The following is a 23,659-nucleotide window of genomic DNA, read 5'->3' on the forward strand; positions in this document are numbered from 1 at the left end:
ACCTTGTAGGGGGCATACAGAGTAATATTTCAATATTTGCAGATTATACTAAACTCTGCAGGGTAATCAATACAGAGGAGGACACTTTTATATTACAGGATGATCTATGTAAACTGGAAGCTTGGGTTGATAAATGGCAAATGAGCTTTAATGGGGCTAACTGTAAGGTAATGCACTTGGGCAAAGGAAATAAAATGTATAATTATATGCTTAATTGTAAAACACTGGGCAAAACTGTCACTGAAAAATACTTGGGTGTATTTGTGGACGACAAGCTCACGTTTGGTGGCCAGTGTCAGGCAGCTGCTGCAAAGGCAAATCAAATAATGGGATGCATTAAGAGGCATAGATGCTCACGAGGAGAACATAATTTTACCTCTATACAAGTCACTAGTGCGACCACACTTAGAATAATGTGTACAGTTCTGGTCTCCATTGTATAAGAAAGACATAGCTGAACTAGAGCGGGTGCAGAGAAGAGCGACCAAGGTTATTAGAGGACTGGGGGGTCTGCAATACCAAGACAGGTTATTACACTTGGGGTTATTTACTGTGGAAAAACGAAGGCTTAGGGGTGATCTTATTACTATGTACAAGTATATGAGGGGACAGTACAAAGACCTTTCTACTGATCTTTTTACTCTGAGGCCTGACACGGGCACAAGGGGGCATCTTCTACATCTGGAGGAAACAAGGTTTAATCATAATCACAGACGCGGATTCTTTACTGTAAGAGCAGTGAGACTATGGAACTCTCTGCCGCATGATGTTGTAATGAGTGATTCAGTACTAAAATTTAAGAAGGACATGGATGCCTTTCTTGAAAAGTACAATATTATAGGTAATATATACACCAGATTCCTTGATAGGGCATTGATCCAGGCAACTAGTCTGATTACCATATGGAGTCAGGAAGGAATTTTTTTTCCCCAATGTGGAGCTTTGGTGTTTGCCACATGTTTTTTTTTTGCCTTCCTCTGGATCAACATGTTAGGCTATGGGTTGAACTAGATGGACTAAGTCTTCCTTCAACCTTAAAAACTATGTTACTATGTAATTTTGGTGTTTCAATTTTTTCTCATTATGCAGTTTACAGATCAGATTAATTTATTTTATATATTGACAGATTGGACATTTCTGAATGCGTTGATAACAAATATGTATAATTTTTATTTTTTTAATTCCTTTATTTTTAATGGGTCAAAAGAGGGGTGATTTGAACTTTTGTGTTTTTTTAAATATATTTAATATATTTTAAAACTTTTTTTTATTTTTTACTGTATTTAATAATCCACTTAGGAGATTTGAATTGTCTGATCGCCTTTGGTATACATAATAGTACTTCAGCACTTCTATGTAGTGCAAAAATCTCAAACTCCTATGATAGCCAGCCACCCGGCTATTATGACAACCCATCGGTTGTACTGCTGTATATACAGCAAGCAATTAGACAATCGCAGATTGAATTTTCCTAAGAGGATTAAAAAAAGTAAAAAATAAAAACACTTTTTACTAGGTGACAGATCCTCTTTAACAAACAAAAATATACTTTACTAAACTCTGTATAAGAAATTTTCCAAGTATGTATGCAACATTCTCTGTAGACAATGAATGGAACAGTGGTGACCTTCTCTCCATTCACACAAGACTCTGCGGAGAAGAAACACTAGATAGACTTTGTCCCTTTAATTACACCTTTCTGTAGGGTTTATACCAGAACTATAAGTTATCCTTTTGTTGGATTTGGGATGACTTCCTGATAGCTGGGGGAGTTCATTTCAAAAGCGCGGCTCTGAAGATCTCCATCTGTTTGGAGCGTAAGTCGAGCATGCTCACCTTTCCTCCCTTCATTCTCAAAGCTTATCTGCTCCATTCATACAGGGCTCTATAGAGCCCCAATCTTGGAGTCTGAAGCGCTCCCATTAGTCGAACTATCAGCAATCTTGAATTAATCCACTATCCTATAGATATGGGGTGACGTCCATTCTTTGTACAAATTTTTTAAAGGGAACCTATTTTTAGATTTTTGCTGCCCAAATCATGGGCAGCAGGAATCAGAGCCTGGCTGCACCAGGACAGTGTGGGGAGATGTGACTAGTCTGGCATCGACCCTGGCCGGCTTCATTCTGTACCACTTGTGACGATAGAGCGAAAAATCTTAATTATGCCAGACATACTTTCTGATGGCGAGAGCAGTATACCTTTATTTTTATGTCGACTTTTTAACCTGTGATCTTCTTTGGTTGATTAACAGAGACTATTGTTTGAAATAATCCTGAATGTTGATTTAAAGAGCCCCTACTATACCAACTATGTAAATAGATTAGCTCAAACAATGAGAGCTGAGCCATGTGAGTAATGCCCTGTGACTGATGACCTTTACATGTAAATAGAAAAAAGGGTTTATCTATCCTGATGAAAAAAGACTTAGGACAGAGAATCAAGGAGAAGCAAGAGGACACACAGACTCTGAGACCATCAGCGGAAGCATGGATTTTACCTAAAGAGACACAGATTTGGATTCTACATGATTCCGGCCTAAGGGTATCGGCCCTGACTGGAAAGTTTCATAAGCTTGCCACTACCTTCTCTCTATGGGGGCCCGCCAAAAGTAGGGGGGCCTCTGATTGAAGTAGTTGGCCCTGAAAGTCCCAAAGTCAAAGTTGTTCTATCCCAGGCAGGCAAAGAGGAAGGGTGAGACTGTGTAATGTTGTACCATCTTGGGTATTTTCTGGGACTGTTCTACGTGTTTATTGTCCACTTTGCGGTTCAATGAAATATTACCACGCTGTTTTAACCTTACCCTGTGTTGTCTGAGTAGTATTACGCCCAGGGAAGATCCCGGGTCTTCACACCATTCTAGTTGATTGACAAGTCTCTCCCTATGAACACATATGGGAGAGACCTGTCAATCAACTAGATCAGAGAGAGGCGGCGCTAAACTAGTCTTGTCTTCTCCTTTCATCTCCGGTTGGGTCTTCAAACACTGGAATGTTCCAGAGTAAAACTTTCCTGGCTGCAGTCGTGCAGCCAGGCCCTGATTCTCGCTACCCATGGTTTAGGTAGCATAACTCAGAGGACAGGTTCCCTGTAATTGAAGATGTGACAATCACAGCACTCCAAAAGTGCCGAACTTACAATTTTCTTTAATAAATATTCAGCACATTCTGGAAATTAACAGACTAGGAAAGCATCAGAACAGGACTTGCGGGGGATTTGTGTTGCAGAATATAATTTTTTTAAAAATTATTCACTGAGCCCTTTTAAGAATAATTTTTATTCATTCGTTCATTTTGCCATTTGCTTACAGTTGTTGGTCCTGAACAAATTAACCACTCAATTAATCACACGAGTTTTGGTCACTAGCCAGCACCTTTATTGAATTGACATGACATGCCAGATACAAAAGGAAGGAATCATTACTTCCTAAAATAAGTCATTTTTCAGAAAGTATTATTTAGTATTATAAAGAAAAAGTAAAATAATAATAATAATAAAAGCAGCACCATTACCTAAGATCATTGCATGACATTACATTGCCTTTCCGAAATTATTCACGATGGTTAAATAGAATAAATAATAATTTAAAAAAGATCGGGTTTGGTCATTCCACTTCTAGATCAGTCAGACTCTCCTGAACTCCTCTTGCATTTCAGCTTCACACTACAAGACAAAAAAAAACAGATGATCAACTTATTTGTATGGCAAAAAACATAAAAATTCACAGGTGGGGTCGAAGGTGATACAATCAAGTTGCATTTCCCACGTAATTGGTTGTCTTAGCCAATGCCACCATTTTTCGGATGAAACGTGTGTAAACTATGCAACCTACAGAAAACAAGCCCTCATTCTGCAGTGTCGACAGGAAAATACAAACATTATGGTTCTTGGGATGCAGCATTAAAAAAAATTACTTTTTTTCCCATAAAACATCACTCTTCTTACTACATGGCTACATTCACACAACCATCTTTGTGGTATGGGTGCCGTCTGTGAAAAGAACTGACATCACATGGACAGCACTTGGTTAAATGTTATTCAATTGAGTAGTTAAGATGATCGAATCGGCACACGAAAAAAAAAATTGTTGATCTTGTAAATGTTAGAAACTGGTGAAGTAAAAAACAGATGCCATATGGATTGCATAGTGGTTGCATACGAACCACCATATTGGTGAAATTGTCCTTTATTTCTACATAAAAAATGAGCGACTTTTTTATATGTCCACGTGAACCTGCTTTATAAATGTATAAATAAAAAGACGTTATGGTGCTGATAAAGAAAAAGATCCTTGGCCATTATTATAGCTTGAACGATAAACGGAACTTTTCAGCTAATTTATTCTGCCCAAACTATCGGCAGAATGAATCAGAGCATTGAACGATTGTACACAGATACATTTTTCCCTGAAACGAGCTGGATTTTTAGAGAAAATATAGTTGGAAGTTCTGCTTGGGGACCATCACAGAGAGGAAACTAGCCCAGCACTGCCCCGGCCTGCTTTTTCCAGCACTGTTACAGGTGATTGATTGGTCATCCGCTATCTGATTGAACTGTAAATCTCCGGGATCAGTGCTGGAAAAAGCCAGCAATGAGAATAGTCCAGCACTGCCTTCTACCAGCACTGCTACCATTGAATAACAGGTTAGGAGAGACTTGCCAATGTTATCGGCACCGTTCACCTCCCGATCTGGAAGTGAGTGGCAGCAAATTACCCCTTTTAATATACTACTGAGTATTTGTTTCGTTTGTAAGGAATATTTAAAGCTATTCTTGTCATTAAAGTTAAAACTTATCCAAGGGATAGGTGACAACTTTTAGATCAGTGTGGGTCTAACAGCTGGTAGCCCCACATCTCCCGCGAACAGGGGACTGAAGTGCTCTGGCATGATGGAGCATTGGCCCCGCACTCATGCCTATTCTTTATTCATTATCCATGGAACAGCTAGAGCTAAGGACAGATATTTTATAGATTTTTCTGATAAAATCTTTTAAAAATGACACTTCTTAATTCTACCCAATGTGACACACTTACCAAAACTAATGTATGCAATAAATCCATTAAACATAGTGGTAGCTCCAGTTTGCATCTGTAGAACCAATGTGTTTCCAGTTGATGTGACTGGAGGAGGAGGAGGCAAATACCGTCCACAGAACGTGTTCAAGATCGGGGATGTCAATAAGGGTCCATCTCTAATTATCAAATACTCTGTGGAGCACGATGTCGAAAATAGTATCGAGAAGAAATTGAATGTTAGAGTCACCTGAGAAAAGAAATATAAAAAATAAGATGTATAATTGAGTGGACGATGGAGGGAATTATGGATACTGGAGACGATATACAGTTCATGGGGATTTTGCGTTGACTTAAACTGATCATAGACTTGCTTAAAGAGACAGGTTTGGCTTCAATAAGAATGTTGTTTCACATGCCAGGCTTAATGAGGGCCGTGTAGGTGTAAAAAGCACCAAATTCATTAAGAGATGCGTGCAACTTAATGAATTCAGCACATCTTATTAGTTTTGTGAGCCTACATGCACCGTGCCAGAAATGTTACTCCAGTCAGAGACTGGAATAACATTTGTGGCATAAGAAACACTGACACTATTCATTAATTTGATGGGAGTAGCCATGACCTGTCCCACCCAAACTCCTTCCTAGTGCTGCCCATTTTGGCAGAACAGCATGAAACTGTTATTTAAATACCAGAACTTAGAAAATTTTTGCTGAATTTCCCTTCCCCTCAAAGGGTGCATGTCTCACATGGTAATTTGTTTGTTTGGCTGTCAATAGTGATGAGCGAGCACTAAAATGCTCGGGTGCTCGAGGCTCGGGTCGAGCACATTGGAATACTCGGGTGCTCGACCCAAGCAACGAGCCCAATGTAAGTCTATGGGAAACTCGAGCATTTTTCTGGCGGTCCCCCCCGGCGGCCTGCAGAAGGTCAAAAATTGCCCAAATCGATGGGAACAGTGCTCAATTAAATGTCAGGCAGGCAGAATATATAGGCAGACAGGCAGGCAGGCAGGGTATATAGGAGGGTGCATGAAAAACATAGCAGGGCACTTGGACACACTAGTGCCCTCCGATTTTCATGCACCCATCTCTTTAAAAAGCCGTCAATTCATCGGCGGCATACATCAGTACCCGACAATTTAGAACAGAAAGAATAGAGCATCACACATAGATTAGATAGATAGAAACATGTCAGTCACATATATAATAAGTACAGTGACAGTGTTGGTTACTGTTCTTGTCATTTAGAGTTAAAATAAAGGATTTATTAAAAAAAAAAATTGGCGTGCGGTTCCGCGTAATTTTAGTCTCTAGCGGAGGTTAAGCAGACGTCTGTGGCAGATGTTTGAAGCCTGGGAAGGGGGTAATACCCACGGAGCTTCCCAGGCTACTAATATCAGCCCCCAGCTGAATACCTAGCCTTTACTAGCTATTAAAATGGGGGACGCCCCCAAAAAAATGACGTTACCAGCAAATGACCATTATACCGGAGATGTGAAGTCTTACCTTCTTTCCTACAGGGGCTATGACACTGTAGACAATGTTCAGATTGGGGGGATACATACTAGGAAACAATGGAGATGTCAACGGCGAACTAGTTGTCACATAGGTTCCTCCGTACCTCACTAGATGAAAAGAACATAACATGTGGTCACTAGGTTTGCATTAAATTCATATAATCGCGGCAGTAAAAATCATTACTAGATCTTTACATCAGTACAATCATATGCTACCACAAATGGTGACCAACATTTATAATGAGGGGGATTGCAACAGTCAATCCATTACCTGACTGATAAGAACCGCTAAATGTATTCTGAGATGATGGCTGATTGGTAACGATCTCGATCAGCATGAAGAATCCAGAGGAAACCAGAGGTGGAAGTACCACATTTCCACATATCTTGTCAACTAGGACGGGTGATGAAGTATCACCTCCATCATAGATTTTAATGTAGGCAGTATTACAGTTTGGAGATGGTGAGATATTGATGTTATTGAGCTGCAGTTGAACCTGGGATGAAAGCAAAGATAACAATCGTGTAAGACTCCACAAGCGTATACTTTAGCCATATGTATCAGGAAGTGATGCCAATGTTGTTGGCAAGAATGTCATTGCATGCAGTGCTTTTTTGCCATCAATCAAAGCACAATCCTCACCATCCATAGTTTGTCAGTTGAAATATATCGCTGAACTTTTACAGCAATAGCTGGGAAAGGAGTTACCACTGATCCCAACCCCTAAGATGCTGTAGTCAATATGTGGAAACAATATCCCTAGAACAGAATAAATAATAATACCACCATGTAGATAAGGGCCAACGCCTATCAGTATCAGTGCCAACAATAATGTAAACTATGAACACTCTCAAACATAAACAGCAATAGCAAAAAATTTGAGTAAATCGTCCATATAAAAAATATCACAATTTTTATTAAATTAACAACGATACATATATAAATACATATAGGATACATAGATAGACATGATCAGTAGCTTGGATCAGGTGTTAAGAAGTAAAACACTCACTACTCATTGTAGCCTGGGATGGGAAGAGCATACACCAAATTATATAATACTTAAAGTGCTAGTGCTCTAAGTGTTTACTCACAGTAACTGCTGTGTCTACAAACCGCATGGTACGTCAACAAGGCAGTACTGTGACAGTCCACCCTAGAAAGCAAATTTGAAACACGCGTTGGGGCTGCTGCGGTGACATCTAACATGGGTTAATTATGGATAAGAGCCTCTGTTATGTTGTCCTTGTGACTGATCTAGTTGTAGTTTAAGATGTTTACTCTTACTTAGTACTTATTCATACTGACCTGTTGATGGCAAGAATTGAAAAAAACGTTAAAAAAAATTAATTAGGAAATATGTTGTACATACCAATTGGGAATTCTGGAACAGATAACGGCAGTAGGATCCTCCTTGGCTTGATGAGTCGAAATTAAAGTTAAATGTTCCTGATAACTCCACAAACTTTCTTCTACAGATATCTGAAATCAATACATTACAAGTCATCAAAACATGCTAAATCTTAAAGTACACATACCACAGATCCTGACCATTGGAGGAACCACAAGTCACTTATTATAAATGAGGTTACAGACAACACAACAGCTGCTGCTTTCTGAGGTAGCACACTTTCCTGCCTGTTTTATCATAGGAGCGAGTGTTTCTGTTGCCTCTCCAGCCTTTTGACCTCATTATAAATAAATTCAGTAACATAAAGGCTTAGGGGCCAGAGTTTTTATGCCACTGACTTTATTTATGATGAGCTCAGAAAGCTAGTGACATGGCAGAAACACTAACTCCTGTGATAAAACAGACTGAGAAATGGGTTACCTACAAGTAATACAAGTACCTAATACAAGTTTAATGGAAGAGAAAGAAAAAATTTAAGTGAGTAAAACTATTGTTGGCCTTCACCCACCCAAAGATTCTGCTTGTTTTGGAGTAATATTCTAGTAACGAAGGAAGGAATTGTTTTGGTAATGATTATGCTTGATCTCAGCAGTCTATGGTATTATTTTTGGAATCATAATAGGCTGTGCTACTATTTGCAATATTTTAATGTAATATCACGATGGTATTGCTTCCTTCTCCATAAAAACATGGGTATGCAAAACAAACACCAGGGTGGTGTGTAGTGTTTGTTTTCCACCACACTGCGTTCTAGTTTGGTCTCATCTGACCAGAGCACTGTCTTCCACACACAGGGGACAAAGAGGACACAGCTAGCCTTTAGAAAAAGGTGCTCTGGTCAGATGAGACCATGTAGAACTTTTTGGACTAAATGCAAAATGCTAGCTAATGGCATCAGGATGAAATTAAAGTACTTACTGCAAGTATAGAGGGTATTAACTTTCGCTACATCAAAATTATTCATTGCTATAGACTGTCCCAGGGACATGCTAGGGTCAGATTTAGCAACCATCGATGGCTGTCCTGGAACGTTGCTGTAAGCTGTCCTATAGAAGGTGAACGTGGTTAGACATAAGTAACATAACTTCAAATGTTTTTACTTGTCATATGTTTTTAAGCTGAGAAATAGAAACTTCTGTCTGAGATCTTTAATAAAAACTCAAATTTCCATGCTTACTACAACATCCAGAATGGAGCGACAATCCATTTGCTTTGAAGAAGCTTAGTCAAAGTTCTTGTACATAATGTATAACAGCATTCACCAACATAAGGTTGTAACTTTGTAATGTTATAGTATATGCAATCTATATGTGCAGAGAAAAAATATATATAGAGAGAGAAAGAACTGTCTCACCCAATTCATTGGACATGTTTCACATGGATGGTTCCTCCAGCCAAAGAAGAATGGAGTTCTGTTGTATTGCCATATCAGTCCCTGATCAGACAGGCTGTCCCTAGCATCCCAGACTCCTGCCCTTACAAGGACAGTCCACAACTGACCCTTTATACTATACAACCCTGGATTGCCCCTGCATGCTTCCCTTTGGAGAGACCAGAACTCCATTCTTCTTTGACTGGTGGAACCATCCATGTGAAACATGTCCAATAAATTGGGTGAGACAGTTCTTTCTCTCTCTATATATATTTTTTCTCTGCACATATAGATAGCATATACTATAAGATTACGAAGTTACAACATTATCTTGGTGAATGCTGTTATACATTATGTACAAGAACTTTGACAAAGCCCTAAAGCAATCACTGTTGAACCATTCTCTAGCAGGGATGTGGGCATTTTTGAGCATTACACTGCTCTATATGTTGTATGTTATGTGTATCTAGTCTTGTTATATCTTTTATAATTCTTAGTAAACGTTAAGTTTTATTATTTATGTGCCATAATTTATTGTTTGAGGGCGAAGTTTATATTTAGCGGTTGATACAGGTACTCCCGCATTAATTTGCTCAACTTTTAGAAGGAGAAAGAAATAAGATCTAATAGCAATATTATGATTTTGTAACAATATCATCAAGAAGGTGAATGACAATCCGCACTAATTAAAGCATGCTTAAAAGGAAAGATAATTTGTCTGTTAAGACTCTACAGTAAGTTACAGTCTGTGTTATGTGATCTACCTTGGTCATCTACTTACGAGGCATAATGCAAGACGGAGTTGTAGGCGTATGGTAGGTTCATGTTGTTCCCATCAGTATCAATTTGAAAATTGCTGTAATCATCTGTTTGAGAAAACAGAAAAACATGGAGATCTTGTTAACATGGGTACAATTTTTAGTTCTCTTTTCTTTAGAAGATTTGAGCCATGAAATCACTACTCCTTAAAGACGACCTTTCAGCAGGATATTTGACCCCTGACTAAAGGCATGAGTGTTCAGCCATTTTAATGCCTATTATATTCATACCCTGCTTGTAGAATTAAGTTGGAGGCTTTTTTGAGAAATCCATTCTGGAATTTTTAATATAAAGTGCAGCAAGACAGCCACTGCACTACCAGCCACCGCCAACCTCTAGTATTTGACGTGTCTCTCTTCTATCAATGACCTGTCTCCCCTGCCTAATTTTTTTCAACCCTTGCACTTAGTGCATAGGCTTTACCAATATAGGAGTCCCGCTCCTTATAAATGGGAAAAAAATGTTTTCTGAGGCCTTCCTCTACGTGTCTTCCAGGGTGTATTGAATTCCCTCATTCTAATTTTTTGTACTCATTGCACTTAGGTTATAGGTTTTATGAGCTTTGGAGTCCCACTACCTAACAATTTTAACAGAATGTGTATGAAACTCTTCTTTATGTCTAATACACGGTGTATCGGAGACCCTCTTCTTTCTAATTTTTGGCAGTTCTTGCATGGTCCACATAGGCTCTCTGAGTTTCAGAGTCCCTCCTTCATAAATTAAACAGGATGTGTCTAACCATTTCTCACACACCACATGCCCAGATAAGGTAGTAAAATGTTAAAATTATATTTAGCGGTGACTACTGGTTGGTGTAATTTTATTTCCCCCCCTACTATGTCATCTACTGTAGTCATAGGCGACAGGGAAATACGGTGAGAGATGGCCCAGCTATTAAGGGAGGAGGAGTTTTTTTGCTTTCTCTTTTTAATTTTGCTTTATATACAAGTTAAGCAGGAAAGAATGTTTCCTAACATTTTTTTCCGGTAAAGTCCATTTTATTTTCAGTTTTGTATGTTTTATTGTCAGTCCTTAAAAGTGGCGTAATACTCTCCCAGTGACTTGGGAGTCAGAAATGTTTCCAGGCGTCTTCCCCATGCTGTTCCCATTCCATTTGAGCACTGTTTCCATCCATTTCAGCAATTGCCCTGCCCTCCTGTTAGAATCTTCTGAAAAAATGCCAGAGTTTCCCATTCTATTCCATTATACTCGTTAGTTGAGTCGAGCCCATCCGAGCATCCGACCTGCTCGATTCGAGTACCAGGCATTTGAGCATTTTAGTGCTTGCTCATTACTAGTCCTTCTTAAAGAGCACCTATTAAAATGAAAATGATATCTGATCTGCAAGCAGGATGTTATAGAGAAGGAGGAACTTATCAGATTTATATACATTTTTGTGGGAAATGTTTCAGTAAAACTTGCATTATATTCATTGAAATCTATGGTGTTTTTATGCAGATGAGTCCATCGAGTGGTCCTGCTTAATGATTGACAGTCTTCCCTGTATGACTGTGCATGGAGAGATAGCTATCAATCACTAAGCAGGACCACCCACCAAACTCATATTACTAGGACCGCCTATTGAACTCATATGCATATAAACACTAAGGATTTCAATTAATAAATTACAAGTAATACTGAATCTTTCCCTACAAACCTATATATCATTCTGCTCAGCTTCTTCTCTACACCATTTTCTCCACAGATCGGACTGCACGTGCAATGGGGCAGGTTCTCTTTAAGTTCATGGACACACAGATCACTGGCACTGCTTTCTTATACCTCCACAAATATGGAGACCGATGTAGCATTACACATTTATTTTCTGGATTTCTACAAAAAAAGCCTCTCAATATTTCCCACTATGAACAAACATGTAAAATAACTGTGTGTATTAACCCTTAGGTGGAATTAATTAGTAAATCTTTGCACCAACAGTATTCCACTCTCCATAGAAGGGGACAATATTTTGTTTATGAAAATGTTACCTGATATGAATACTCACTTGGAGAGATATTTTGCCATAAAACATTAATAAATTGGTCTCTGTCTGTCCTGGTGTGTTCATGGTAGAAGCCAAGTACGTGCATGAGTTCATGCTGTACAAGAGGGAATCTGAGACAGGTAGATTTAACAAGACTTACTACCTGTTTACCTCCCACTTTTCCCACAAACGACCAACACCTAAAAAACAGAAAACAGCAATTAACGACCCGATACTTTTTAGATCAAAAATCTATAACTTTATTATGTCCTAATGCATACATGTCAAACTCTGGCACACGGGTTGTTTTTTTTGGCCCATGACACCAGAACCACCACCCCTATGTGGGGCGGGCCTTTATTCTGTATAGAGGACTATGTGGGGTCATTATTATGTATGAAGGACTATGTGGTGCCCATAATACTGTATGGAGGACTATGTGGGGCCCATTATTCTGTTTGGAGAACTTTGTGGGGCCCATTATACTGTATGGAGGACTATGTGGGGCCCATTATTCTGTATGGAGAACTTTGTGGGGCCCATAATTCTGTATGGGGGACTATGTGGGGCCCATTATTCTGTATGGAGAACTTTGTGGGGCCCATTATTCTGTATGGAGGACTATGTGGGGCCCATTATTCTGTATGGAGAACTTTGTGGGGCCCATTATTCTGTATGGAGGACTATGTGGGGCCCATTATTCTGTATGGAGAACTTTGTGGGGCTCATTATACTGTATACTGCTTGGCCTGCGACTTTGTCCAAGTTTTTCATCTTGGTTTGACATCCCTGTCCTAATGCATATGGTTTTCCCTATACATAGTGTATATAAATACATATATATATATATATATATATATATATATATATAATTATTTTTTCTTTTTGCATATTTAGCAGGCTTTTAGTGTGTGAATTATGCTAAAAAAAAATTTAAGAATATGTATTCTATTTTTGTGTATTGATGGTATTTGAGTATTGGAGGTTAAAGATTGCTTTTAAAAATCAATAAGAAAATGAAAGATGAGAAGCCCCTTGAAATAGATCTAATTGTGCCCCCTCACTATGGTGCTGTCCTTTGCTACCCAAAATTAAGAGGCCTAGGGAGTCTGGACCGATTCTTTAAGACTGGTGCTGATTCCTACTTTACTGCCTTTCCACACATATTGGACGGATTCCCCCACACTAGTAAGTAAATGTCACTTAATATGAAATACGACCGAACCAACGAAAGCTATAATAATGAAATATCATACCCTCCGCCGGGCTCTATACTGATATAATCTTGTTCTGTGGTTCTGCCGACAAACAGTACACAGGTCATCACCTCAAATTCCTTCATGGCCCAAGTGATCATTGATGCTTCGTAGTCCACTGGAAACAGAAGACCAGAGTCACATTTTCCAGGTCTAAAATATCTGCTAAAATTCTCTAGACATGAGTACCTCAGATAATGAATGGAATATAGAAAACTCACAGAATGAAGAAGAGATGGTGTACGGGACTCTTACTATTCCGTCGTCAGATTTTTTCCACCGGCATGACGAACATGATACAATGTTACGCATGATTTTAACATTGATGTCTTCTTCCTTAAGAAAGACACTGACGTCTGAGAGAAGGAAGAATAATAACTAAGAGGCTATATTTAACCATGAAACATTCAATTTTTATGATGGTAGAAAAATGTCACAAAAATCCCCAAATCTTACAATAACTGCTTAAAGGAAATCAGTCAGCAGGATGATTTCAGCCTGTAATCTTACATGTGCATCTAGTTCTTTCAAAGACAAGTCCTGCAATACCTATACATGGCCAGTCCGTCCCTCCATTACATAGAAATCGGCTTTTGAACTGATATGCAAATGAAGATGAAGGGCTATAGTAGATCTGAAGCCTCTGTCACTCCAGATCTATTTCCCACCCAGTGACACCTCCTCCTGCTTGACTGATGAGCTCTATGCTGTGTGACTTTAGGTAAAGGAGCTGTTAGTCAAGGAGGAGAAGACGGCCCTGGGTGGATAATATAACTGGAGTGACAGAGGCTTTGAGCCTAACATATCCATTTGCATATCAATTCAAGCACAGATTTCTCAGTAACGAAGGCTGGGACTGGCCATGTAAAGGTATTGCTGGACTTATCTTTGAAAGAGCCATGGAAATAGTTTGGTGAAATCCCGCTGATAGATTCCTTTTAACGATCCATGACATACATTATCTTACTTTTGTTGGCTTCTTTAAGTATTTCGTACAACGTTCTTTTATCATCAACTGAAGAGTATAGAGAAAAAAAGTCACAAATGTTATAAAGAAAAAAATGTTGTGTTCAAAAGATTACATTCTACATATGAAATAGATCAAAACAATGAACCAAATTACAGCTTCATCAACAAAAATACGTGTTCTGTTCTTTTCAGTTCACTTATGGTGAATTTCACCTATGTATAGTCATGAAAAAAGAACAAAAAGGGACTTTTTCCCAGTTTCAGGCATAAAAGCTTTGAAAGGTCGCACAGTTTTTGAAGGTTAAAGGGGTTGTCTGGGACCTTTACATTGATGGTTTATCCTTAGGGAAGGTCATCAACGTCAGATTGGCGAGGGTGTAACACTCGGCACCCCCTGCCAATCAGTTATTCCTGCTGTCAGTGGCGTCCGGAACTGCTCAGTTACTGAGCTGCATAGCACAGCTCCATAGACTCATCAAAGCAATAGGGGGTGGAATTGCAGTACCTGGTCATGGCCACTAAGGATAGGCCATCAATGTTAAAGTCCCAGACAACCCCTAACTAATGCTGAGCCAGCTGTCAATCAATGCCGGGGCGTTGTTACAGCTGCAGCTCTCTATGAACAGAGTGTTGACTGAAATCATCCAAGCTGCACCCCCGTGACTGAAAGCCAAAGGCTGCCGGGAGGAACAAAGTTAATTTCCTCCTGGCAGCTGGGCTCTCAGTGTGGCAGCTGCATAGTGTCAGAACGTTATTACCCTCCAGATTAACCCCATATCTGCAGGTCAATAGCATTTCTATTTACATTATAGGTTCCCCTTAAGCTATCATTGAACCCTCAGGACAGGGACCTCCACCGATCAAAATTAGTGAGAGTCTTGTAACATGTAAATTAAATTGTATCATATTAGTTACCCCATTATTAAGCTATTATTATTTTCATTATGGTTCAAATAATTCATAATTATTATAAAACACTTTGTTGTTATTTATGGGATTTTTAGAGTAGAGTCTGAAGGTAGCAGCTAAAGCTGGCAATAAATTTGTAATTGTTACAAACTAGAAGGAAAGGATAGGGAAACAGAAAACATCCTAGGGAACATGAGAAAATATTATCACTAAAATCATGAGTATGGAAAAAAAAAATAAGAAGAAAAATTAAGTGACCAGTGAGAGAAAATAAATGGTACTGGGGGTAAAAAATGTTTTATGTGGCTTTTAGAGTAGAGAGAAAAAAAATTCAAAAAGTTGGCAATGAACTGATAATGACATAGTATAGACAAGGATGGAAAAATAGAAAACAACAATGGTGACGGGGATAATATTATCACTGACTATGAAAATCATAGTTCTTGAAATAAGAAAGCGAACAAAGAAAAGATCAGCAGGAGAAAAGAATTCAAACTGGGTTTAAGGAATATTTAATGTGTTTTTTAGAGTAGAGTCAGGTAAAAGCAGGGAAAGCTAGCAATACATTTTTAATAGAACTTCCCAATTGAAGTACACCTTATTGTGGTGGGATGACTTTTATGTTTTTTTTTAATTAAAACTACTTTAATTAAGTAGTACCCTATGTTATTTACATGCACTATTACTATTTATTCTCTTACCTCAGGGTATTTTCTCATTTTGTTTTTATGTTAGGTTCTGCTTGTTAAATGGCCACAGTGTGAATGCACACCTATGCATTGCACTAATACCAACATATGCTCTGGCTCAATTATTTTAGGTTTTGGTTTATTTTTTGTACTTTGTACTAACAGGGTCATAGCTCCCCTTTTTTGGGCAATTATATTTATATAGCTATCTATGGGCAGGTGTCTAAACAGTCGGGACCCAGGTCCTACTCTGCTCTTATCTATTTTTACGCCTGCTGATACATAGTGAGGAGGACTACAAGAGTTAGGTACTGTCCCGATTTGGGTACACCTTGTCGTGGTGGGATGGCTTTTATGTTTTTTTTTAATCAAAACAATGTTAACGAAGTCCCCTATGTATTTATATGTACTATTACTATTTATTTACTTACTGCAGGGTATTTGCTCATTTTGTCTTTATCTTAGATTATGGCACAGCTAGTGCAGATAAGAATGGAAAAAGTAGTAAAACAGCATGGGTGACTAATGAACATGAGGATAATATAATTACTGACTATGGTAATCATGTGTATTGTTAAAAAAAAATAAAATAAAAATAAGTCAACGTAGATAAGAAAGGGGTTTGGGAATAAGAACTATTTTATGTGTTTTTTAGAGTAGAGTCAAGAAGAAGCAGAGAAAGCTTACAAGTAATTTGTAGAGGCAAACTTATTACACTCAGTTACGGAAAGACAGAAAACAACATGGACATGAGAATAATGTTATTACTGACTATGGAAATTATAGTTATAGAGAAAAGAAAATGAGCCAAAAAAAAAAGATCAGTGAGTGAAAAGAAATTATACAGGGGCTAAGAAATGTTTTCTGTGGTTTATAAAATAGAGTCAGGAAGGAGCAGAGAAAGCTGGCAATAAATTTGTAATGGCAGTGAAGAAAGAGATAGAGAAGCAGAAAACTGTTTAGGTGATAATGTTATTAATGACTATGAAAGAAAAGAAAATTAACAAAAGAAAAAATATTAATCATCAAGAGGAAAGAAATGTTATTAAATCAATGAAAACAAACGCTTGCTTACCATTGGGTTTAACATCATTTACCTGCAAGGAACAAAAAGAGACAACTTTATGTTTGGAAAGTGGAGGGATCACTGAGTACAGATCTATCTACTCCTCTTTATTAGAGAAAATGACAGGTTAGGATCCCGAATTACCTGTACAGGTAGCGCCCAACTGATGGAACAGCTAAGTAAGCACAGCAGCACAATTCTTAACTTCATTGTGTTGTATGAGAACTTTCTCTCTTCTGGTGGTACATGTGCAGCATAAGCTCAATATATACCTCCAATCTGTGCAGAAATAGCCAATCATCACAAGGGTTTTCATCAATGAGGAGGGAGGCACTCCCCATTTGAGAAACCATTACTCCACCCAAATGACTGAAAGGCTATAATTACACGCACCTATGTAAAAAACTATTTATAGCATTGAGCAAATTTTAAAGTAAAATATGGTTTTAATCTTTTCTCATGATAAAAATAAGGCTACCCTATACCCAATAATAGAGTTGTTCTACAGAACACCATTTATATAAAGATGCATATCACTAAATCAGAAAATCATCAAAAAGTTCATTTATTTCAGTTCTTCAATACAAAAAGTGAAACTCCTATATTATATAGAGTCATTACAGACAGTGATCTATTTCAAGTGTTTATTTCTGTTAATGTTGGTGATTATGTCTTACAGCAAATGAAAACACAAAAGTCATTATCTCAGTAAATTAGAATACTTTATAACAACAGCTTGAAAAATGATTTTAAAATCCAAAATGTTGTCCTACTGAAATGTATGTCCATTAAATGCACTCAATACTTGGTCGGGGCTCCTTTTGCATCAATTACTGCATCAATGCGGCGTGGCATGGAGGCGATCAGCCTGTGGCACTGCTGAGGTGTTATGGAAGCCCAGGTGGCTTTGATAGCAGCCTTCAGCTCATCTGCATTGTTGGGTCTGGGGTCTCATCTTCCTCTTGACAATACCCCATAGATTCTCTATGGGGTTAAGGTCAGGCGAGTTTGCTGGCCCATCACGCACAGTGATACTGTTGCTTGTAAACCAGGTATTGGTACTTTTCGCAGTGTGGACAAGTGCCAAGTCCTGCTTGAGAATGAAATTTCTATCTACAAAAACCTTGTCAGCAGAGGGAAAGTGTGGGAGGAGCGGCAGCAGCGGAGGAGCGGAGCACAGGAGGTAGTAGCCGCCTGCTGCAGCCAATACTGTGCTCGCTGCTAAAGAAAATGAATATTCACTGCTCCCCATGCCCATGGGAGTGGCGAGTAGTGAAAATTCATTCTCCTTAATAGTGCACACAGTGTCAGCCGCCGGCTTCCTGCAGTAGCTGCGGCTAACAGTGTGCCCGCTATTAAAGAGCATGATTATTCACTGCTCCCTACTCCCATTAGCATGGGGAGTAGTGAATATTCATTCTGTTTACTAGCGGGCACACATGATCACCAAGCCGCAGCAGGAGCGGTGGCTGACACTGTGCGCACATTTAAGTAGAATGAACATTCACTACTCCACACACCCATAGCCCTGGCGTGGGGAGCAGTGACTATTCCGGCAGCTTATCTCAGCATGTGAGGGCGCAGGACAGTGATGTCCTGTGCTCCTCACATGGTGAGATCAGCTGTTGGCAGCAGAACAGGACGCATTGCTGGAGCTGAGGGAAGGAAGGTGAGTAGAATCCTTTATTTTTTTTGTGTGCAGCCTGATGAAGATGGAGGTGCCATGCATACCAGGATGGGGGTGCCATGCATACCAGGATGGGGATGCCATACATACCAGGATTGGGGTGCCATGTATACCAGGATGGAGGTGCCATGCATACTAGGATGCGGATGGGGGTGCCATGCATACCAGGATGGGGGTTCCATGCATACCAGGATGAGGGGGCAATGCATACCAGGTTTGGGATGGCGATGCCATGCATAACAGGATGAGAGTGCCATGCATACCAGGATAGGGGTGCCATGTATACCAGGATAGGGATGGGGTGCCATGCATACCAGGTGTAAGAGCTTAAATGTTCATGGAAAGATGTGCATACAACTTATTTATCACCTTTTATTTTTTTGTTCCAAAGATGAATAAAAAAATAATGAATCTGGATACCGTTTTATATTTAATTCTTTTACAGCAATCACCATGCAATATAATGCATAATTGGTGCTTTGGTAGAATGTTTGGTGACATTCATAAATATACGCCTCCATGACTGTGAATGTCAAAAAGTGTGGAGATCAGGATGTGTTACCTGCTGGCTATTATTTACTATTTAATGTCCTTCGTCTCGATCTTGAGCTATAGTGACTTGATGGGTGAACGATCTTAAGGAAGCTCGATCTTGTGCAAGCCTAGATAGGTCCACCAGGGTTTTCTCCACCGTTATTTTGATAGTATCAAGTCATTGGATTGCTGGCACGGCTGGTATGCAGACAGGTGGGCACTGGCAGGCATGGCTGGCATGCAGACAGGTGGGCACTGGCAGGCATGGCTGGCATGCAGACAGGCGGGTACTGGCAGGCACGGCTGGCATGCAGACAGGCGGGTACTGGCAAGTAGGAACGCAGGCAGGATAGGGACCAGTACAGACTGGGATACAGGAACGGAGCCACAGGTGCGTTAGACAAGCAGAGCAGAGCAAAACCCGCAGATGCGGTAGACAAGCAGAGCAGAGCAAAACCCGCAGGTGCAGTAGACAAGCAGAGCAGAGCAAAACCCGCAGGTGCGGTAGACAAGCAGAGCAGAGCAAAACCCGCAGGTGCGGTAAACAAGCAGAGCAGAGCAAAACCCGCAGGTGCAGTAGACAAGCAGAGCAAAACCCGCAGGTGCGGTAGACAAGCAGAGTCAGAGCGAAACCCGCAGGTGCGGTAGACAAGAAGAGCAGAGCAAAACCCGCAGGTGCGGTAGACAAGCAGAGCAGAGCGAAACCGCAGATGCGGTGGGCAAGCAGAGCAGAACAGAGCAGAAGGTGCAGGCAGACAGGACAGGGCTCTTTTCACATGGAACAGACTGGAAAATACAGGAAGATAGTTAGAACACAGGAGGTAGATACTGAGGCAGGGAAACGGGACAAGCAGAACCAGATACACACAAGGTACTTACTATGAAGTAGCGAGTGGACACAAAACTCACAAACAGAAGTACAGAGACAATGAGTTGGAATTAGGTGCAGGTTCCGACACTGCAGGAAAAGGGAAGGTTCGGACATAGAGACAAACAGGTGACAGGCTAGGACACAGTTCAGACAGGAACTGAACCAGGAACAAGATACAGGAACGAGCCTGAGAACTCAGCCCCCTGGGTGGCGGAGACAGACTAGAAGTCACAGATACAGATAACAGGCCTGAGTATACTGCCCCCAGGGTGGCGGAACAGACTAGAAGTCACAGACACAGGTAACAGGCCTGGGTATACAGCCCCCAGGGTGGCGGACAGAAAAGATACAGGACAGGTCCTGGCAACTCAGTTGCAAGGAACACACTGAAGAAAAGTGTTGCTCAGGCACCCCCTACTGGGTGGAGGGGGTTTAAGTATCCAGTGACTCACAGCAATAGGCTGGGGAGGCATTAGGAGTGCGCACACAGTAACTATAAGAATCAAGCAGTAACCGCGCCGCCGCCCTAGGCAATCAGACTGGAGCAAAGTGTGCAGCCTGGATTGATAGGTAAGATGGCGGTCTTGCGTGGTGGGAGGTGGTAAGCCATGCCAGCACACCGCCAGGGATGTTACAGAATGTCACATATATGAGCACAAGGGATCCTGACCTTATTTTTGGCCTAGTGGTTTCACTACCATACCGCTGAAGTTGACACTCTAAGTAACTATATGGCATCCCCGCTCAACGTCGGCTCGCCCTCAGTGACCCTAATATACCCCGCAAGGAAACAGCACCAGAATTATTAAATAACAATAGAAAGATGTATGTGACCAAAAATTAGAAGCAATACTGGTGGTACATGTATAAATATAATAATGCGAAAGATTTTCAAATATGTCAGTCATACGGAATTGGTGAGTGATTTACATATACCTCATACAGTAGAGATGAAGAGTAAGTATTGTGAATGCTATTTTATGACCAGATCAGAATTATGTTCCTGTATAGCCCTAGACAACACATAAAAAGGTATGTCGCATACCTTGATCAAGGCAATGTCTATATTGTAATCCTGTAGAGTTCCTCGGTAGCATACATAAATCTATTGCACATGCCCAGAGGCCTAGAGTAAGTAAAATACAATGAGCATACCCTGAGATAAGAATTTTCTCAGACCTGCATATGCAATTAGGAGGTAGAATATGTCCAGGTCTAAACCCCTTGTTAAACACTGCTCAAAAAAATAAAGGGAACACTTAAACAACAGAATATAACTCCAAGTAAATCAAACTTCTGTGAAATCAAACTCTCCACTTAGGAAGCCACACTGATTGACAATCAATTTCACATGCTGTTGTGCAAATAGAATACACAATAGATGGAAATTATTGGCAATTATCAAGACACACTCAATAAAGGAGTGGTTCTGCAGGTGGGGACCACAGTCCACATCTCAGTACCAATGCTTTCTGGCTGATGTTTTGGTCACTTTTGAATGTTGGTTGTGCTTTCACACTCATGGTAGCATGAGACGGACTCTACAACCCACAGAAGTTGCTCAGGTAGAAAGCTCATCCAGGATGGCACATCAATGCGAGCTGTGGCAAGAAGGTTTGCTGTGTCTGTCAGCATAGTGTCCAGAGGCGGGAGGCGCTACCAGGAGTAAGACCAGTACACCAGGAGACGTGGAAGGGGCCGTAGGAGGGCAACAACCCAGCAGCAGGACCGCTACCTCTGCCTTTGTGCAAGGAGGAACAGGAGGAGCACTGCCAGAGCCCTGCAAAATGACCTCCAGCAGGCCACAAATGTGCATGTGTCAGCACAAACGGTTAGAAACCAACTCCATGAGGGTGATATGAGGGCCCGACGTCCACAGATGTCCAGGATTGGCAAAGTCGCCACTGGCGCCCTGTGCTCTTCACAGATGAAAGCAGGTTCACACTGAGCACATGTGACAGACGTGATAGAGTCTGGGGATGCAGTGGAGAGCGATCTGCTGCCTGCAACATCCTCAAGCATGACCGGTTTGGCAGTAGTGGTGTGGGGTGACATTTCTTTGGAGGGCCGCACAGCCCTCCATGTGCTCACCAGAGGTAGCCTGACTGCCATTAGGTACCGAGATGAGATCCTCAGACCCCTTGTGAGACCATATGCTGGTGCGGTTGGCCCTGCATTCCTCCTAATGCAGGACAATGCCAGACCTCATGTGGCTGGAGTGTGTCAGCAGTTCCTGTAAGATGAAGGCATTGAAGCTATGGACTGGCCCGCCCATTCCCCAGACCTGAATCCGATTGAGCACACCTGGGACATCATGTCTAGCTCCATCCACCAACGTCACGTTGCACCACAGGCTGTCCAGGAGTTGGCGGATGCTTTAGTCCAGGTCTGGGAGGAGATCCCACAGGAGACCATCCGCAACCTCATCAGGAGCATGCCCAGGCATTGTAGGGAGGTCATACAGGCACATGGAGGCCACACACAATACTGAGCCTCATTTTGACTTGTTTTAAGGACATTACATCAAAGTTGGATCAGCCTGTAGTGTGTTTTTCCATTTTAATTTTGGGGTGACTCCAAATCCAGGCCTCCATTGGTTAATAAATTTGATTTCCATTGATAATTTTTGTGTGATTTTGTTGTCAGCACATTCAACTTTGTACAGAACTAAGTATTCAATGAGAATATTTCATTCACTCAGATCTAGGATGTGTTATTTGAGTGTTCCCTTTATTTTTTTTAGCAGTGTATATACCCTTGGGAATATTCTAACCGCTAATTATTTAAGAGCCATTGAATAACAGTGATTCTGGACAGACCTGAATATGCAGGTCTGAGAAAATTCTTATCTCAGGATATGCTCATTGTATTTAACTCACTCTAGGCCACTGGGCATTTGCAATAGATTTATATATGCAGGCCCATGTTTGAACTTTCCATCTTGACACTTCATAATACATCCTTCATTCCATCTACGCTTGTTGCTATCAATGTTGTATCATTTGAGCCTGCTGGCTACTGTTTAGTATAATAAAAGGTATTCTAGGAATTCTTATAAATTTCCTAATGAACTACTGGAACCTGGGATATTCTGCTTTCTTTCCCCTCTAAAGATTAGTGAATGTGATTAACCTGAAAGGAAAAGGAAAATAAAGAATGAAAGTCAATACAAGTCATCCATCCAGTTTCTCGGGGACCCACAGTAAACAAAGGATGAAACAACCTCATTAATTCCCCAAATTGCATATGCAGGAAGATTAGGCAGGTAGAAGAGGACTGGTATGGTCTGTACCTGTTTGTCCTGAGGTTGTAAGGTCTTACTTGTAAATTCCGCTCTGTGAGAACAATTATTTTTAAAAAGGCCTACACAACTATTAGTCTAGTGTCCTATATCTCAACTGCTTTAAACATGCAGTGATCTACTGTACATGATGTGAAAAAACTGATATATGGTTATTACCTACACCTGCAATCAACATTATTCAATCACCATGATAAATTAGATTTACAGTGGCATGTAAAAGTTTAGGCAACCATGGTCAAAATTACTGTAAACA

The 23,659-nt window shown here is 40.4% G+C and overlaps 1 protein-coding gene across 1 annotated transcript; it reads right to left on the minus strand.

The window, feature by feature from the left end:
* Positions 1 to 3,556: 3,556 nt before the first annotated feature.
* LOC141257952 (astacin-like metalloendopeptidase) lies at positions 3,557 to 17,246 on the minus strand. Its single transcript, XM_073672958.1, has 13 exons — positions 17,155 to 17,246; positions 17,020 to 17,041; positions 14,345 to 14,392; positions 13,599 to 13,733; positions 13,378 to 13,495; positions 12,143 to 12,321; positions 10,100 to 10,184; positions 8,865 to 8,992; positions 7,908 to 8,017; positions 6,806 to 7,031; positions 6,524 to 6,642; positions 5,036 to 5,264; positions 3,557 to 3,663 (listed from the first exon to the last, which is right to left on the minus strand). Exons 1-13 carry the CDS (start codon positions 17,218 to 17,220, stop codon positions 3,659 to 3,661), a joined length of 1,470 nt encoding a protein of 489 aa, XP_073529059.1. The 5' UTR covers positions 17,221 to 17,246; the 3' UTR covers positions 3,557 to 3,658.
* Between the last annotated feature and the right edge of the window lie 6,413 nt (positions 17,247 to 23,659).

Source organism: Phyllobates terribilis, unplaced genomic scaffold, assembly GCF_046119375.1.
Source record: "Phyllobates terribilis strain yellow unplaced genomic scaffold, ASM4611937v1 Scaffold_3__8_contigs__length_932513732, whole genome shotgun sequence".
Classification (NCBI taxonomy): domain Eukaryota; kingdom Metazoa; phylum Chordata; class Amphibia; order Anura; family Dendrobatidae; genus Phyllobates; species Phyllobates terribilis.